Source organism: Saccharomyces cerevisiae, chromosome X (assembly GCF_000146045.2).
Source record: "Saccharomyces cerevisiae S288C chromosome X, complete sequence".
In the NCBI taxonomy this organism is placed as follows: Eukaryota; Fungi; Ascomycota; class Saccharomycetes; order Saccharomycetales; family Saccharomycetaceae; genus Saccharomyces; species Saccharomyces cerevisiae.
The window spans coordinates 209,592-228,482 of NC_001142.9; the positions used below are offsets into that span (position 1 = coordinate 209,592).

Consider the following 18,891-nt stretch of genomic DNA (forward strand, 5'->3'; position numbering starts at 1 on the left):
TGCATCAAAGGTAATTTCTTTCAATCATAAATAAGTTAATACTGTATTGATAAAACCTTATTCTTTTCTTTTGTATACTCTGTATCTTAAAGTAATTCTAGGTCTAAAGAAAAATGAAAGAAGTAATGAAAACTCCGAGAAACAAATCATATCATTGGTCGTCATCCGGGTTGGATGTCATGCAGCTGCATTCCATTTCTTCGGCAAAATGTACGTAATATTCGATTAGAACCCTGTTTTGCAACTGATTATGCTACTATGTATTTATATATGCATACATATGATGATATTATATTTGAAAAATGATGCTGATTTTTTTGAAAAAAAGATCTATCCTCCTTTATTCCCTTCTTGTTTTACTGTCCTTTGCAAACGTTCCTCAAGAGCTCGACATTTCCCGTCTAATTCATTGATATGTCTCCTATATAAATCTGTAACAAGTTCTAACTCATTTATTCTAGTTTTGAGCTTTATAATTTCTTCTTCTTTGTGCAATTTAGTGGATAACTGATCACCTAAATCTTTAGCTGGGTGATTTTCAAATTTTCGTCCAGAAACATCAGAACTAGAAACACTATTTGAGATGGATTGTGAATTTGCTTTGGATATACAGGGAGCTTTAGAAGATTGTAGAAACGGTATGAAATGAGGCGGTGTCGTCTCGGTTTTCACGTTGCTAATCGCACGATCTCTCGTCTCAAGCATGTCGTTAATAGAAGCCATGTGGAAAGATAAAGGGGCTGGGTCGTTACGCTTAGCAGATATTATATCTGGGGAAGACATCGTCGATCTAATTTGATTCGGTACCTCGGATGGATTAGAGTCAGTCGTCCGTGAAGAAGTGGGTGCCAGAGTTGCGGCGGTAGAGGCAATACCATTATTGCAATTGGACACTATTTCACTTCCGTTATTTGATATTGAAGTACTGCTCAAGCTTCCAAGCAGCATTGATAAGTGAGGTAATTGAGGAGAATCTGCGCCTGTTTTTGATGTTACTGAATGTGAAGCATTGAGGGGGAAAGAGGCTGCGTTGAATTGCGACCGTTCTTTGATAAAAGCAGATTGGTGTGCAGAATTTGAATACTCTTTAACGTCCGTATAACTTGGGAACGTAAGTAACTTCTCTTGGTATATAGCAGTATCTTGTTTGGGCAGTTTAGGCTTTAAGTTTGGTCTCGAACAATCTCCCGACATCAGTACCTCTAATTTTGTTGCTGATAGGTGAGAATCGCTTCTTTCCTTAGACTCCGTTTTTGGCTTCTTGGATATCTTCGCAGTAGATGATGTTCCCATTAAAAGTTGCGAACTTTTTTTCTTTTTATCTTCAGATGTTACTCTGTTAGCTTTGCGACCGCTTGATTCTATATTACAATCACCCTTAAGCTCTGCAATCAGCGTCTGATTCCGAAAGTTGTCCAGATTATGTGCATGATTTGTATTACTTTTCCTATTTCGAGACTTTATTACATCAGTTTTCAAACTAATTGGCCTGGGTTTCCCATGAAGCTTTAAAAAGAGACCACACGCATTACAAAGCATAGCTCCATGCTCATCTCTTCTCCATAATGGTGTTGTAGAGGTTAAACAGTTCTTACAAACAGGAACATTAGCATCATTGGATACGTTATTATTGCAATTGGCATCCATTGTTTGTCCATTATTCTTAACTTGATTTTTAGGTAATATATGGTGTAATGAATTCGTATCCGGACTCATTCTTCCAGCAGTAGATGTGGAAAAAGACTTGTCATTCGCCTTAAAATTCATATTGTTGCTTATTGACGCTCCTGCTTGCGATTCACGCAATTGAACTGCCGATTTTTGCTCGGCAGATACTGCTTCATAACCTAAAGGTGGCCATCTCCCAATATGCCCTTCTTCTTCGCTTTGATTTAAGCTGTTGAGGTTTTCACTTGATTTTGGTTCAAATACATTATCTCGTTTTCTAATGTTATAGCCTCGAAGAGTTGTAGCCTGCGATGCCATAATATTACCAGTAGAATTGTAGAGCACAGTACAAATACCCGAAATGATATTCGTATATCTAGTATTATAGCTTCAACCGCTTGCAATATGTTCTCTTTCAAACTACCTTATTATCAAGCCTATATCTTATTTTTCACTGATTAGGATTGATAAGCGCAGATAAGCGAAGATAAGAAAATTTTCACTCTGTTCGCCCGCTATTTAGGATCAGTAATTTTAGTAACGTTAATCACTAGGAACGACGAGAAAGATGACAGAATAATATCTCATTGAAACTTGAAGTAGCGTAATTGAAATATTAAGTTCAAACTCAGAAAGGGGCAGCTATCACGAATGAATAACAATATTTTCAATGAAAGATTTCGTTCAACAGCATAGTGTTTTACTTTACAAAAATTTACATAATACTTCACCTTTTTTTTCTAATCTAAATACCTATCAAAAGGTTCCCCTAAAACGTTTTCAACAACCTTGACCAAACCGGTCCTGACTTCACGTTCGATCTCTTCATCATCATCTTCCAATAACTCAGCGATGACGGGAACGAGCTGTGGCAATAGAACTAACCAACTTTCACCTATCTTTGAGTATATCAACTTCATGGCTCTAATAGCCCATAATTTTTCATTGGAGGAACAGGAAGCTTTCATGTGTTCAACGATTAGTTTATTCAAAATTTGGTTATGCTCATCAACGCCACTATTGTTAGAAGCCAGAGCGCCAATTGCCTTGACCAGGTACTTCCCAATAGAGTTTTCTATATTAGATAGTTGATTGACCAAGGATACAGAAATTAACTCGAATCTGGAAGTTGATTTCCAGTATTCGTCTCTATCAAACTTTAGCGAAGAGGTTAGAGAGTTGATTACCAAACGTCTTAAATTAACGTTTTCCATGTCCTTGCTAATGAATCTTTTTAACAACATATCAACAGGTTCTAACAAATACGTGAAATAGGAAGTAATTATACCTCTCAAATTTTCTTGAAGCTTGTTGAAAAATTTGAAAAATGCCAACAGTCTTTCTGTTTCAGTGATACCTGCATTTGTAACGCCTTCACCGTCAAACGCCCATCTTACTAATATAACAAATAGCGGTCTAAATACTTTGTCATTCATCTTCAGGACGTAAGAGTTGGAAATTTCGTGAACGGATGCCTCTATCCTACTAATTGTATTATTATCGAAACTGGAAATGGATCTAAATTCGAATAAAGATAATAGTAACTTAAAAAATATTGGCGATTGTGAGGTTGCGGATTTTTTATCAATATTTTCAACAGTGGATTCTAATGTACTCAAAAATAGACTAACAGCAACTGTATCATTGGACGTTGCTATTTCAGTGGACCAAATTCTGAATAAAACTTTCAAAACTTCCTTCAAATCTATATTCTCAATTATCAATGAAATTACTGACAGCCTAATGCTGCTGTCAACTTCACGGGAAAAATAAATAACATGCAAAACATCCAAAATATTTGACATCAAGAAACTTGGTATCCTTTTGATTAGACCGGCGAACAGCAACAGTATAGCAACTTGCAACTGCTCTTTTAATGGGTTACTACTATCTGCCAATGAAGCATCAAATAATTTAATAGAAGGTGGGACTATTTTTGGATAGAACGCAATTGACTTGACTCCTAAAACTTGAACACAGTTAGTTATCAATGCCAACGAAGATATCTTGACCTCTGTCATATCAGAACTAACTTTTTCAGTAGCAAGGGTGAGGGCTTGAGTTAATATGGACCCCTCAAGCTTCTTACCATATTTGCTCACTAAAGCCGTCATCGTGTTCAATATTACTTGAGAAATAACAACAGATTTAGATTCCAAAGGCATTCTGTCGAGCAAAACCTTCATCACATTGTTAACTATAGGAATAGCTTCAGAGCCTTCTAACTCGAATTTGGACCCTATTACCAACGTTAGGTGGTATCTAATATCTTCATTAGTGGATGTACTGAGTAAGGGTAATACCGCATTAACAAACTCGTCAACTGGTAGAATTTGTAACACATTGCCAAGCACCTTGAATAGAATCTCCTTTATTTCAGTCGTGTGATCTGATAATGATGTTTCAGAGTCGGAAGCTTCCTCATTTTCTTGGGAAGTTATACATGAAAAGGTTAATTCTACAGAATTAATGAAAAAAAGAACACCTTCTAAAAGGGTTCCAAATTCTTCCCTGATGTTTCTAATTAACTTTTTATCGCTTGTTTCATCTAACAAAACAGAATATACCTTTAGTCTTAAATTTCTCCTCACATCGTAATAATCTTGATCTGTTTCCTCGGTTATTTTATTGATAAACTCAAAGGTATTGTTCATAAATGTCAAAAATTCACTTTCCGAAAAATTCAAGACACCATTTGAAAACAAGACACGGGATTCTAGTGATTTCTTCTTTTCCGAGGAGCTCTTTGATGATGTCAACAATTTGATGATATCGAGTAAGTCATTCAAACCTGATAATTCCTCATTGACATGTAGATCAACGAGTAGGGCCTTAATAAACTCAATTAATATTCTTGCCTCGCCAATTTTAAAGTTGACTAAAGCTGAAGAATACTGTTGTGCAATCAAGAAAAGGAACGAGCCCAGTGCCTTTACTGGATCAAGTGTTTTGATTAACGTAGAAAATAATTTAACCCTCCTATGTCTTGGAACATGTTGCAAAGCGGTTGTGAAGCTCAACAAAAGGAACTCCATTTCCTCTTTTTCATTTCCTTTGCTATTCTTGATCAAGGCAGGGACAACAGTTAGTATCGTACGCTCAACAACTTTAGTTGTGAATTCATCATCTTGACGAATACTATGGGCTCCCATAAAAGTAAAGATAGGCATTACAGAATGCAAAATAACTTCCGAACTTAAAGTAGCAAGAGATCCAATTACAAGTAATAGTTTGTTTTGGACTTGCGGAGATGCAGAATTTCTAATAGCGGATACCAATATATCTGCCCTTACGTTGGTTAGTTCTGTACAGCCATGTTCCTTCAAGTATGTGATAGTGTTCAGCGTACAAGAAATCAAAGTTTCTTGCGCATATAAAACCGGTAATCCACCGTCTTGATCCAAAGTTTCCAGATCTGATAATAAGGAAAGTAAAGTGAACAAAAGCTTTTCGGATCCAACATTTCTGACTTTATCAAGTGCTTCCAAAATAATCGTCAACTTTCTCAGGTGCAATTCCGCCAGTTGCGAAACCTCCTCTTTCAAAAATGCGTTTTTACTTGTTGATGAACGTCTTCTTCTTCTTTTAGAAAAGTCTGTCTGATCCATTTCGTTACTGATACTGTTTTGATTTAGTATGGATACAAAAATATCGGAATCTAACGGCAATGATTGTAGTACACCGACTGTATCGTACGATGATTCTACGTTACTCGAAGAATCCACGATATTTTGGACGATTTTTAGTTTTTGAGCATTATTTAATGAAGCGAATATGCTGATAAGCCTCTCGGCAGCTATGTTAGCTAACTGCTCATAATCTGAGTTAAGAGCACTGAGAACAAAATCGATCATGAATGACTGCTTTTCTTTTGGTGATACCAAATTAACTAAAGAGCGCTCAAAATGCTCAAAGTTTGTTTTATTAGCAATACAACTCTTTTCCCAACTAGATCTGTTTTCTAAGTAGTGGGAAATAAATTCCTCAAATAGGGAGGAATAAGAAGATGCATAAGTCGGACTCTTGTTCAGGTTATCCAACAACACTGTCTTGGCATACGGAGAAGGTATTAGTAGGGCTTGATTAGCCCAAAACATCAAAAAGACTTTTTCATTTCTCTTTGGCGTTAAAATTCTGGATATGTCATAATTCTCAGTAACGTACTCATTCAAAAATCCTGATAACCATGCCTCACTATCTTTGGGATTTAACATAGGAATGGTAACGTTCTCTCCGTAAAGTTTATCAGACAAAAAGTAGTGCTTAGTGGATGGTCTTTTAGCAATCAAGGAAAGAATCTTCTTCACGCCAGTCCTAACTTTTATAGAAGCATCTCGCAAAGCGCAAATCAAGCATGGAACTAAAGTAAAAATATTAACTTCCTTTTCAATACTATTAATATATTTTGCAATATTGTTTAAAGATATTAGCTTTAGCGCGGTTGGAGCGGCTGGAGATATAGTTACTCTTAACAAAAACGTTATTCTTGATTCTAAAGTAGTGAAAAATGAAGTCAAGAAGGAACTTGCTTTATAGCCTTTACCAATAGCTTCAGTGAATAAAGATAAAACCTTTTTGTATCTTTCTCCAGTTTCTGTTAGCATGGACACATTCGTTGTGTTTATCAATTCTGAATGCTTATCCAAGAATGTTTGAAATGAAGCGGTATCCTTTTTAGTAGTTTCCACGGGGTCGCTTAACTGCTTTACAATGTCGGTGTTAACATCGGCATTAGTGAACAAAGATGTAGTAAGCCTGATTTCGAAGAGTTCGCCTGTCAGTCCCAATGATTTCAAACATTTTAACACCAAATCTTCATTTATGGAGATAAAATATTCGAATAGTTCTACTAATTGTGACTTGTCCTCTAAAATTTCGGAAAGGTAAATCAAATCAGTGATTATCAACCTAACTTCGTATCTTTCTAGTCTTATTTTTTTTAGTAGGCTAAGAATAATGTTCAATTTGGACCGATCATACCTTGCTATGGATCTTGTATAGGAAGTAATGAATTTATCACAAACTGGTTTGTCTTCCTTATCTAAGAAGGTTAGTATAGACACAGTGTCGAACTTGCTATCAAATAACTTGAAAATTTTGGAAGGTAGCTGATCTACGTTACCTTGTCCTTTTAATGTTTGGAACAGCTTACAAATCGTGAGGAGTGCTGAATGTTTTGCCTCTTTAGCATCTAAGTTTGAAAGAATGGTTTCCATGGCAGCTAAGATAATTGTTTTCTTTAAAGGCAAAGCTGTAGCAAATACAACTAATATGGTATGTGCAGCTATTTGACAATCCTTTGATTTAGAGGCTAAAAGTTTAGCAGATATTTCAAGTAAGATTGGAACAAGCTGATTCAGTTTTTCATCGTTGTTTGAATTGAAAGCAACAACGTTAATAAAGCAGCATGTTGTAAATAAAAGCTGGTTAGTATACGTTGCATTATGCTTAATACATTGATCCAAATAACTGGTATAAAGTTTCAGAAAATCCATGTCATTAAAGAGCTTTATCATGGTTAGCGCCGTTGGGGGCTTTTCACTTCTAACAAAATTCGACAAACAATTAAACAAAGGGGGCAACTTAATAATGCTGAGAATTCTCTTAAAGACAGGTGTTTGGTAGTAGTTGAGAGTGGACAAAAGCAGCATCTCTGTGTTTTTAACATGTATTTGAAAACGACGAACCAACCATTCTGTTGCATGTAGTGTAGGTGCTAAATACCATTTAGAAGAAGCCAATAGCAAGTAAGCATTGATAGCATTATCCAAATCTTTAATTTCTTCTTTTGTTTGGACATTTCTATCAAGAGAAATGGAAGACTCTGAAAAGAGTGTTCTTGAGAAAATGGCAAATTTTGGCTCAATTTGGCTCAATTCTTCAAGAGCCTTACTAGCGTTTTCAAAAATGAAATCGTAATCTTGTGTTGCAGCCGTCTTTGAGTTATAAATCAAAGAAGCAGAATGAAGTTTTTGTCTTCTCTTTCTATCCAACGCAACAGTAGCATTGTTGGAAGCAACTTGAGCTAATTGGTCACTCAACGAAGACATTTTCAAAGTTATTCGTACTTTGGTGGCCAGTTAGATAAGTCTGATTCTGAAAGGTAATAAAGAAAGTATTTGTTACACCTTCGAAAATATCTAGCTCATCGCTAACTGAAAATTTTTTTCTTTGCTTAACGCAGAAAGAAAAAAGAAAAAAAAAAAAGTCATGTGACTTGAATATTATTAATCTATGTATGTTATGATTATTGGCTATGAAACCATAAAATTGAAAAAAAGGATTCATAAGCTGATATGTTATTTGTACTTAATGCTATATTTATAATTTACTTTTGAAATTTTTCTTAGTGGGTCAAAGTCTTCTTTGATACTGAAGAATGACCCAATGGCAACACTTGGTCCATTGGTTAACAAGTTTCTAACGAAGTGGACCTTGTGAGAGCTTATAAACTGAAAAGACCAGTTTTCTTTTTACCAAAGGGGTAGACAAAGAGTGAAGAAGCAAATAGTCCCACAGAAATACCGACACAAACTTGAATCATTGTCATACCAAATGACATTGAGGACGATGGATCGGAGGTGCTTGTCGTAATGGTTTCATTAGCATTAACAATTGTATTTGCACTTTGCAACCCAGACAACAACGAATTTTGTGAAGCAATACCAGATGGCACTTGAACGAAGATTGCGGGAAGCATAGCTGATACCGCTAAACCTTTCCAAATTCTGGAATATAGATTACCTAAAACACCTATGACAAATGCAGCTAAGGCGGCAGTAAACTCTGTCGAATTCGCAAAATGCTTACCGGCCCAATATGTTACGACATAACCGGTGCAAGAAATGAAGACCATAACTGGCAGTTGTGAGATGTGTGCTTGATTTAATAACGAGATACTAATGGTAAACGCTGGAACGAAGAGGAACCTGAACCACGGAGAAATTAATTGAGGACATGAAATTTCGTTAGTGGCATTGTGATACATCCATCCAAACAAAGCTGAGCCCAATGTTATGCCAAAACCCAAAAACAAAGAATAAATAATGGCGTAGAACATACGGACCGCGCCAGCAACTAGGCTTCGACTTTGCAGTTCTAGTGCACCACACAGAATAATATAACCTGGCAGGATTAATGCCAATGAGCCTTGTGTAACTGCACCAAAGCAGATGTGAGAACGAGGGATAGAGCCAAAAGCTCTACCGCAGAAGCTAACGACAATAGATGCAGAAATTTCGAAGACGTTTGAATACATGTATGACTTTTGTGAAAGAATAAATTGTAATGACCCCACACAAAGCCCCATAAAAAATGAGATTGCCAGGTTTACCCAATCGCCACCAAAGGCATACGGAGTGACCATAGCGGAACAAAATGCATATAAAAGAACACACATCCAAGGTGGATATAGATTCGTGTCAGCCAAAATTTGATCGAGTAAAGCATTACCTTCATCGGCACCTAAGGTATCATGGACAACTCTTTTGTAAACGGCATGAACTTGATGCAGCTTCCAAAGGTTTAGACCTTGAGTACACCTAACCAATTGAACTTCGGAAGTTCTTGTTGTTGCATCACCAAATGAAACAATCATACAACCTGGAAGATACAAAACTGACCATCTATTTCAAGGACTCTAGAAGTCATAACCATATATTCTTCAAGCCTATGCGTCGGAGCACCATACATCATAAGAGCTCTACACATGCGTAGGATGAACCGGTGTCTTTGTAAAATGTCTGCAATGTGAACCGTAATTTTCGCTTCAGTTTTTAGTCTTTTCTTCAGTCTAGGCATTCTGCCTTTTTTAGCCTTGCCTTTTAAATTTTGTAATCTGCTACGCTTGGCAACTGGTACGTCTTTGTTTCCAGCAGTAGAAGAAATACCTTCATCATCTGTTGTTACAGCTTGTGAATCTGAAAAGATTGAGCTTGAATTTTGATCTTCATTTTGGTAAAGTTTCAATAATGACCCTAGTACTCCACTTTTCACTTGAGATGGAGGGGGTACGTATGTGGAGGTTTCAATAAACCCTTCGTTATCGTCGGATGAATTGTTTTCTGCATAATCATCAAAATGATCCACTGCAGGAGCCAGAAATGAATTTTTTGAACTTGAGCCTAACGTTTCGCCATCCGACGTACAATTTACGTCACCTTCTAATTTGAGAGCCTCCAGTTTTTCTTTATCGTCGCCCTCATGAACGTCTACGATTTTAGACGCATCAGCTAGATCGGATAAGGGAATTTCTTCATTACGGTTATTTTTTTCTATATCATTCTTCCCATTTTCATTTTCTGAAGGTATTGGTGCCAAGCCAGGGACCAAACCCCCTTGATTTCCAGTCAGGTTATTTATTATCTTCTTGATGAACGTCTCATCGTCTCCATCCTTACCATTGTTCCTTAAATGTGTGAAAGAAACTTTAGGCTTCCTCTTGTGGCGAGCAGGCCTATCTTCTTCATCTTGTCCATCTGTGCCCTTAGAATTATCGCTGGTTTCTGTAGATCTTGAAGACAAATCATTTTCTAGAGCATCCGTATCAGCAGTGAATCTTACATTTTTGTTATCATTATTAGAAATACCTAGATCACTGATGCTTTTACCACTTAAATTGCCTTTTTTGCTCTCGGCTGAATTGGAAGTGCGATGGTCACTACTATCTTCAAGATTCACTCCCGCTTGACTTTGCTCGGAGCTTCCCACCCGAAAATCTGACACAGGAGTGGTTGGTTTTTCATTTCTACCGTCCATTGTATAGCCTATCGGTTATTCGATCTTTTTTCTTTTGTTATTCTATATCTAAAAGATAAAAGTCGCACACCGCTAAGTAAGTAAGTAAGTGTTATATAAGATTTATTTAGCTACGTTCTCAGATATAGTAGGCTTAAAACAAACGTAAAACATAGTTATATATTAATATGCAATTCGGTTTATTTCTTTTTCAAGATTCTTCCGAATTTCGTCATATTGGGTTCGCAATTTTTGGCGATGGCTTTGCTTCGATATTTTTCGGATGAAAATAGTCAAAGGACACTAGAAACACGAATGGCGCGCTGATTACGGAGACGTCGGGCTAAGACAAAGAGGGTCCATTCGGCGTGCTGGTGGTACTGTGACAGATAAACCCAATGCCCCACTTTTCTCGAGGAGTTGAAACAAGCGGGACAACTGCTACGTCATAAAAATGGGAGTACCAAGGGAGGAGCCATAAGCCGGGTAAAATTTGGCGCTGTTTTTCTTAATCTAAAAATAGTTCAACAATAAAATTTGGGCTCCGCCCATCCAGACCAAAGCAATCTTCGGCCTTAACAAGCCAAAGGGAACGAAACCCAGACTCTACCATGCATTTCGAACATGTTGTAGCTAACTACACTGGTAACCCAGATACCTATTCTCTCAGTAGCTGTTTCACCAAGACTCCGCACTCATGGTAAGTAGAAAAAGAAAACTCTCACAAAAATCTGAGTGGCACAGCTTTTCCAAATACGCTTTTTAAACTTGGAGAAATAAAGATGTATTACCCGCTGGTGCCTTAAAATATCCTTTTCTCCGGTTGTCCAATAATTTATGTTACGGCGGCTATTTGAGTTTTTGTGGAAATCTCTATCATTAATAAATGTCAGCCTTGTGTCTTAAATGCAATTCAACAGGGAAAAGGCGCGAGACTTCGGCGGCAAAAAGCCACAGACAAGTGCTGGTTGCAAAGAGGTAAAGAAGTAATGTGTGTAATCAAATAGATATATTAAGGTAGCAACTCACCGGTCTGTCCATTTTCTTTTCCTGAATAACTTCTTCTGTCTTCACACATTCATTTCATTTTTATTTTCCAATATCACTCAACGAGAAAGAAGTTACAAGATCTATCTTTCAAAATAGTTTACAGTTACCTTTACTTTACCCTTTCCCTTTTCAGTTTGTTACCCCTTCTCCTAAAAGTTTTATTTTTTGGGTAAAGATATAAAGGACACTCCAGTCGGTTAAGGTGGCTGTCTAGAGAATATAAACCTGTATTTATTTACCAGGCTTATCAGAAAAGTTAATCGTGTTCTTAAATATTCATTGAAAAGGAACGTGATACAGACGTAATAAAAGAAGAGTACTAAGCTTAACTTAATAGGTCATTTATGGTTGAAAAACGTAGTAGACAGAGTTCCAGTAGTGGCTCAGAGTTCAGTGTTCCACCTGATGTCGATAACCCGCCACTTTCTATCCCTTTGAAGACTTTATCAGACAGATATCAGCTGATCGAAAAACTAGGTGCAGGATCATTTGGTTGTGTAACTTTAGCCAAAGCGCAATTTCCTTTATCGAACATATTGGGTAAACAACATGATATAAGGGGTACTTTAATGGATCAGCCTAAAAATGGTCACCAAAACTATATAACAAAGACACAAGGTGTAGTGGCTATAAAGACAATGATGACAAAACTGCATACACTCCAGGATTATACGAGGGTCAGAGAAATTAAGTTCATACTGGCAATCCCAGCGAATGACCATCTGATACAAATTTTTGAGGTCTTTATTGACTCTGAAAATTACCAATTACATATCGTAATGGAATGTATGGAGCAAAACCTATATCAAATGATGAAACATAGAAGGCGCCGAGTTTTTTCGATTCCTTCTTTGAAATCTATTCTATCGCAGATACTGGCTGGGTTAAAACACATCCACGAACATAATTTCTTCCACAGAGATTTAAAACCTGAAAATATTCTTATCACACCAAGTACCCAGTATTTTGAAAAGGAGTACATGAACCAGATTGGATATCAAGATAACTATGTCATTAAACTTGCAGATTTTGGTTTGGCACGCCATGTTGAAAATAAAAACCCGTATACGGCCTACGTTTCCACAAGATGGTATAGATCGCCTGAAATATTATTAAGAAGTGGTTACTATTCCAAACCTTTGGATATTTGGGCATTCGGGTGCGTGGCGGTGGAAGTTACTGTATTCAGAGCTCTCTTCCCCGGTGCTAACGAAATCGATCAGATATGGAAAATTTTAGAAGTTCTTGGTACACCTATCAAACGTTCTGATTTTGTTAATACAAACCACATCACAGCTCCACCACCTGGTGGATTTTGGGATGATGCCAGTAATTTGGTCCATAAATTAAACTTGAAATTGCCTTATGTAGAAGGTTCATCGTTGGATCATCTACTTTCTAGCTCCCAACTATCCGATTTATCTGAGGTTGTCAAAAAGTGTTTAAGATGGGATCCTAATGAAAGGGCAACAGCCCAAGAGCTTTGTGAAATGCCATTTTTTGAAAACACCGTGGCATCCCAAGTAGACGCAAGAGGCAATGTGACTAATACAGAACAAGCATTGATTTTTGCAGGTATAAATCCAGTAGCGACCAACACAAAGCCCATATATTTTAACTCTTCAACAAAATTGCCCGCAGAAACAGAGTCTAATGATATTGATATCAGCAACAACGATCACGATTCTCATGCTATGTGCTCACCAACATTAAATCAAGAAAAACTAACTTTGGTAGAATTTTTAAACGAATTCGTTGAAGAAGATAATGATGATCACTCAATACCTGATGTTGGAACAGATTCTACCATTTCAGATTCTATTGATGAGACTGAATTATCAAAAGAAATTCGTAATAATTTGGCCCTTTGTCAACTACCAGATGAAGAAGTCTTAGATCATTCATTATCGAATATTAGGCAGTTGACAAATGATATTGAAATTATAAATAAAGATGAAGCAGACAACATGGAACAGCTATTTTTTGACCTGGAAATTCCTGAAAAGGATGAGTTTCAGAGAAAACAACCATTTAATGAACATGCAGATATTGATGAAGACATCGTTCTACCATATGTGAACAACTCAAATTACACACATACAGATAGGTCACATCATAGAGGTGATAATGTTTTGGGTGATGCCTCTTTAGGCGATTCGTTTAATTCAATGCCAGATTTTACTCCAAGAAATTTCTTGATACCTACATTAAAAAAATCACGGGAAAAGTTCGAGCCTCATCTATCCAATTCAAACCAACATTTTGGAAATGTAACCTTCTAATAATTTGTCATTTGACTGACGAATCGTTAGGCACAGTTATATAGTTATATACACATAGACATACATATGTTCGCATATATATTATATTACTATGCATTCACCTAAATAGCTACTGCTCTATTAATACAGTGCTTTTTCGATGGCTTTAATTTAACTTATTAGACATTACTTTGCGTTTATTCCCCTCCAATATATTTTTATGTTTGTTTTTCTTGAACATTTTATGATTTCTTGCTCTTGGCGGCTACTGATTTTGTTAAGCAACTCATCAAGAGGTCAAAAAAAGTAGAACGAGATCTTTGTGTTCGGTTACCCGGCTCAGATCCTAACTTGGTATGTTTATTCGTATAAGTTACTGTTGTCCACAGGCAATACTCTGCAGAAAATTAAAACGGCATTAATGCTAGGACAACCAGAACTGTTACTACTGTATGTGCGATAGTTGATAACTGCAACATTATGCCCGGTATATTCTCAAAAAACCCTATTACTGCATACGAAGAAATCGCAAGAGAAATCTTTCGGTTTGGAAAAGCTCACTGTGAGGTTCCTTGGAGCCAATAGTAATACAGCACAATCCAAGGAAAAATCTGGCCTATATGCAAGGAAGGAGAGATAGTCAAAAGCATTCTTTCCCCTAGAAGTTGGTGCATATATGGCATCGTTAAAACATATTACCCCCAAAATTTCTTCTCTAAACGATGTGCTTGGCCTTTGTTTTGGTTTTTGATGTCGGTCGTTTGAGGCCCCTTGCGGAAAATCGAGATCGCCGAATGGCACGCGAGGGAAGGGAAATAAGGTTTAAAGGCACTGAAACAATAGGCAAGAAGTAGGCGAGAGCCGACATACGAGACTAATGTGTCCGCGTTTCTAAGGCCACTTTTCAATGAAACGGATATTGATATGCTAGTAAAAGGACGAGCTCAAGAGCGAAAATATAAGTAAAGAATTCGAGTGCACTTGTCTCCATGCAGCAAGATTTCATATGAGTCTTTTTTATCTTTTTACTTTTTACATTACACGATATGCACTTTATGAAAATTTAACGAGGTTGGAAGCCGGATAATCAACCAAAATCAGGCACGAAGGCACACTCGTATATGCATGTTGTTGAAACTCTGTTACGCTGAACTAACAATCACACATGTAGAGGTCACCGGGAAAAGTTGCGACCCCATGGAAGGTCGATCTCTTCGTTTGGCTTTGCTTGGCTGGCGGCATTGCGCTTCTTCGCTTATACCCGTCTCTTGACGCTCGAGCTCGTTCATTGAGATACCTTTATTCTTGCACATTTTCTGGCTTTTTTCGCTACTCGGGTACATGTAATCATGCACACAGAAGGTGCTGTAGGGTGAAAGTTCCTTTGTGCTGTCGTTTGTTTTTAATGCCAAACTTTCTGGTGATCAATAACCACCTCTTTTTCCTTCAGGAAACCTTATTATTGTTCTTGGATAGTACTAGGAAGTATATAAGGAACCTCGATTTTGGTATTGCACGGCTATACACATCTAAGAAACTTTGTATAAAAGGTGGCTACCCTATTCATAGCTTGATATCAATAGGCCATCTCATCACTTTTTATTGAAAAGGAAAGGAGGGAAATATATCTGATTCAAATTACTTGTTTGCTTCTCTTTAAGACAAAAGCATAGATAATTTCAGCGTGGAACGCCGGAATAAGATTGGTACCCTCGTCAGAAAGTTACAAATACCGCTTCATCTTCAAAATGACTTCACCGGAATCACTATCTTCTCGTCATATCAGGCAAGGAAGGACATACACAACCACAGACAAGGTCATATCGCGGTCGTCGTCGTACTCATCTAATAGTTCAATGTCTAAAGATTACGGCGATCACACACCCTTGTCCGTCAGCAGTGCAGCTTCAGAGACATTACCCTCACCTCAGTATATGCCGATAAGGACATTCAATACAATGCCTACAGCTGGCCCAACGCCTTTACATTTATTTCAAAATGACAGGGGCATTTTCAACCATCATTCTTCATCAGGCTCATCAAAAACGGCATCAACAAATAAAAGAGGAATAGCAGCAGCAGTAGCATTGGCAACTGCTGCCACCATACCATTTCCACTGAAAAAACAGAATCAAGATGATAATTCCAAGGTCTCGGTAACACACAATGAATCATCGAAAGAAAATAAAATTACACCCTCCATGAGAGCAGAAGATAACAAACCTAAAAATGGTTGCATCTGCGGTTCAAGTGACTCCAAGGATGAGTTGTTTATACAGTGTAACAAATGTAAAACGTGGCAGCACAAGTTATGTTATGCTTTCAAAAAATCAGATCCAATAAAAAGAGATTTTGTTTGCAAAAGATGTGACAGTGATACGAAAGTGCAGGTTAATCAAGTAAAACCAATGATATTCCCTAGAAAAATGGGAGATGAGCGATTATTTCAATTTTCATCCATAGTGACAACTTCAGCATCGAACACAAATCAGCATCAACAGTCTGTGAATAACATAGAGGAACAGCCCAAGAAACGTCAACTTCATTATACCGCCCCAACAACTGAAAATAGCAATAGTATACGGAAAAAATTGAGGCAAGAAAAACTGGTAGTATCAAGCCACTTTCTGAAGCCACTACTGAATGAGGTAAGTTCTTCCAATGACACGGAATTCAAAGCAATAACAATATCAGAGTATAAGGACAAATATGTTAAGATGTTTATTGATAACCATTATGATGACGATTGGGTTGTTTGTTCTAACTGGGAAAGCTCAAGGTCAGCTGACATCGAGGTAAGAAAATCATCAAATGAAAGAGATTTTGGAGTCTTCGCTGCAGATTCTTGTGTTAAAGGTGAGCTAATTCAAGAATATTTGGGCAAAATTGATTTTCAAAAAAATTATCAGACAGATCCAAATAATGACTATCGTTTGATGGGAACGACAAAACCTAAAGTACTTTTTCATCCACATTGGCCTTTATATATAGACTCTCGAGAAACAGGCGGATTAACAAGATACATAAGACGGAGTTGTGAGCCCAATGTGGAACTAGTAACGGTAAGACCGCTTGACGAAAAACCAAGAGGAGATAATGATTGTAGAGTTAAATTTGTTTTAAGGGCTATAAGAGATATTCGTAAGGGAGAAGAGATAAGCGTAGAATGGCAATGGGATTTGAGAAATCCTATTTGGGAGATAATAAATGCATCTAAAGATTTGGATTCCCTACCGGATCCCGACAAGTTCTGGTTGATGGGGTCAATAAAGACTATTTTAACAAATTGTGATTGTGCATGTGGGTACTTGGGCCATAATTGTCCAATAACTAAAATCAAAAACTTTTCTGAAGAATTCATGAGGAATACGAAGGAATCCCTATCTAATAAATCTTACTTTAATACAATAATGCACAACTGTAAGCCATAAACGAAATTTTAAAATTAATAGTATTCATTTTAATCTTTTTTGAAAGCTTAATTTTATCATCATAATTTTTCTTCCAAAACTTCAATCTTGGTATTTTTTTTCGCATTGGTCTTCATTTTTTTTCTTTTGTTTTTAGCTTTAATGTTGAAAGCGTGAATATCAAAACACTTTTATAATAAATCACCACTTTGTAACTATAGAGAACAATTCATGCTTTATTTATAGATGCCACGATTAAGCATCAATCATTAGTTGAGAGGATCCTTAACGTTAAAATCCACCGCACTTTTCCTTTCAAAAAGCTGCATTGTTTCCATAATTCATTTCATGGCAGGTTAATGACTTATTTGATATGAAGAGTGAGGTTCTTATCAAATGAAATTCCTACATATGAATTTTTTAAAAGAGAGTTTTTCGTTTTACGATATTTATTTACTTCATCATCGTTTATCATTTTTCACGTAGCAAATTTTGAAGCTTCAACTTATAACTCATTTGCATCCGATTCACATATTTCAGCTGACTATAAATTTGGCAACAGCTTCGTGACTTGAGCATAAGAAAAACATAGACTTGTTGGATATAAAATATGGCTCACAGGGCTTTCATACAGGTTATAATCACAGGAACTCAAGTTTTTGGAAAAGCATTCGCCGAGGCGTATAGACAAGCGGCTTCACAATCAGTGAAACAAGGTGCTACAAATGCATCTAGAAGGGGAACAGGAAAAGGCGAATATGGTGGTATTACGTTGGATGAGAGTTGTAAAATTTTAAATATTGAAGAATCCAAGGGCGATTTAAACATGGACAAGATTAATAACAGGTTTAACTATCTATTTGAGGTTAACGATAAAGAAAAAGGTGGAAGCTTCTACTTACAGAGCAAAGTTTATCGAGCAGCAGAAAGGTTAAAATGGGAACTGGCTCAGAGAGAAAAAAATGCGAAGGCGAAAGCAGGGGACGCTTCAACAGCGAAACCTCCTCCGAATTCAACAAATTCATCTGGTGCAGATAATAGTGCAAGCAGCAATCAGTAGTCAAGGAAGCCTCCATCATTACGTCACAAGTGTTATCGAAAGCATGCAGCAGTGCATATATTTTCCTAGTTGGTTGCTTCCTGTACGTTAGGAATCTTCAACCACCATCCTTGTATTTAGTTAATATTAGTATATGTACCAAAGTAAATATACTCAGATGCCATCTCGATATACGCACCGTACACGAAAATGAAATTAAAAAAAAAATGTTGGAGCACAAGCAAGGCAGCATCAGAACGTACCGTCAGTTGGTACCAAGACAAGTCCATCCCCGTAGGCACTACAAATTATGGGAATGAGAAAGTATACAAAATATAAACTGTCTTATCATGAAGAAGAGTCGCTTAGGAATTTAAACTTTCAAATCGCATTACGCAATTCTCTAAAAACGCGAACCTTTCCCTGATATGTAATCAGGGAATTTCCTCAGAATAATATTCGATCTAAGAAACCGGAAACGAAATGAAAATTGTTACTACTTTGTTTAGGAGTAGTCAAAGTTCATTCAGCTATGGGTTATGATGAAATGATTTAAATTATTCTCGCTCCAGTATTAACTTATTACGTAATATGAGCTTAAAAGAGCAAGCTCCTCATCACTCACACTCCATAACATGAAGAACGAAAATAACCTAATCTTTAGGTTTCTATGGTATAATGAAATTAATATTATCTAAAGATAGTATTAACCACTACTGATGTTAGC

The 18,891-nt window shown here is 36.8% G+C and overlaps 7 protein-coding genes and 1 non-coding gene across 8 annotated transcripts; 3 read left to right on the top strand and 5 right to left on the bottom strand.

The window, feature by feature from the left end:
• Positions 1-330: 330 nt before the first annotated feature.
• GZF3 (Gzf3p) lies at positions 331-1,986 on the bottom strand (the record flags this gene model as incomplete). Its single annotated transcript, NM_001181543.1, has 1 exon — positions 331-1,986. One exon carries the CDS (start codon positions 1,984-1,986, stop codon positions 331-333), a length of 1,656 nt encoding a protein of 551 aa, NP_012425.1.
• Positions 1,987-2,408: 422 nt separating this feature from the next.
• UTP10 (snoRNA-binding rRNA-processing protein UTP10) lies at positions 2,409-7,718 on the bottom strand (the record flags this gene model as incomplete). Its single annotated transcript, NM_001181542.1, has 1 exon — positions 2,409-7,718. The coding sequence occupies one exon, from the start codon at positions 7,716-7,718 to the stop codon at positions 2,409-2,411; it is 5,310 nt and encodes a 1,769-aa protein (NP_012426.1).
• Positions 7,719-8,113: 395 nt separating this feature from the next.
• Positions 8,114-9,265, bottom strand: PRM10 (pheromone-regulated protein PRM10; the record flags this gene model as incomplete). Its single annotated transcript, NM_001181541.1, has 1 exon — positions 8,114-9,265. One exon carries the CDS (start codon positions 9,263-9,265, stop codon positions 8,114-8,116), a length of 1,152 nt encoding a protein of 383 aa, NP_012427.1.
• YJL107C (uncharacterized protein) lies at positions 9,262-10,425 on the bottom strand (the record flags this gene model as incomplete). The annotated part of the gene is made up of 1 exon (NM_001181540.1): positions 9,262-10,425. The coding sequence occupies one exon, from the start codon at positions 10,423-10,425 to the stop codon at positions 9,262-9,264; it is 1,164 nt and encodes a 387-aa protein (NP_012428.1).
• Positions 10,426-11,798: 1,373 nt separating this feature from the next.
• IME2 (protein kinase IME2) lies at positions 11,799-13,736 on the top strand (the record flags this gene model as incomplete). The annotated part of the gene is made up of 1 exon (NM_001181539.1): positions 11,799-13,736. One exon carries the CDS (start codon positions 11,799-11,801, stop codon positions 13,734-13,736), a length of 1,938 nt encoding a protein of 645 aa, NP_012429.1.
• A 1,727-nt stretch (positions 13,737-15,463) lies between these two features.
• Positions 15,464-17,146, top strand: SET4 (Set4p; the record flags this gene model as incomplete). Its single annotated transcript, NM_001181538.1, has 1 exon — positions 15,464-17,146. The coding sequence occupies one exon, from the start codon at positions 15,464-15,466 to the stop codon at positions 17,144-17,146; it is 1,683 nt and encodes a 560-aa protein (NP_012430.1).
• A 589-nt stretch (positions 17,147-17,735) lies between these two features.
• On the top strand, positions 17,736-18,185 carry PAM16 (import motor complex subunit PAM16; the record flags this gene model as incomplete). Its single annotated transcript, NM_001181537.1, has 1 exon — positions 17,736-18,185. The coding sequence occupies one exon, from the start codon at positions 17,736-17,738 to the stop codon at positions 18,183-18,185; it is 450 nt and encodes a 149-aa protein (NP_012431.1).
• A 317-nt stretch (positions 18,186-18,502) lies between these two features.
• On the bottom strand, positions 18,503-18,888 carry SNR37. Its single transcript, NR_132195.1, has one exon. It is a non-coding gene; the product is annotated as an SNR37 (small nucleolar RNA).
• Between the last annotated feature and the right edge of the window lie 3 nt (positions 18,889-18,891).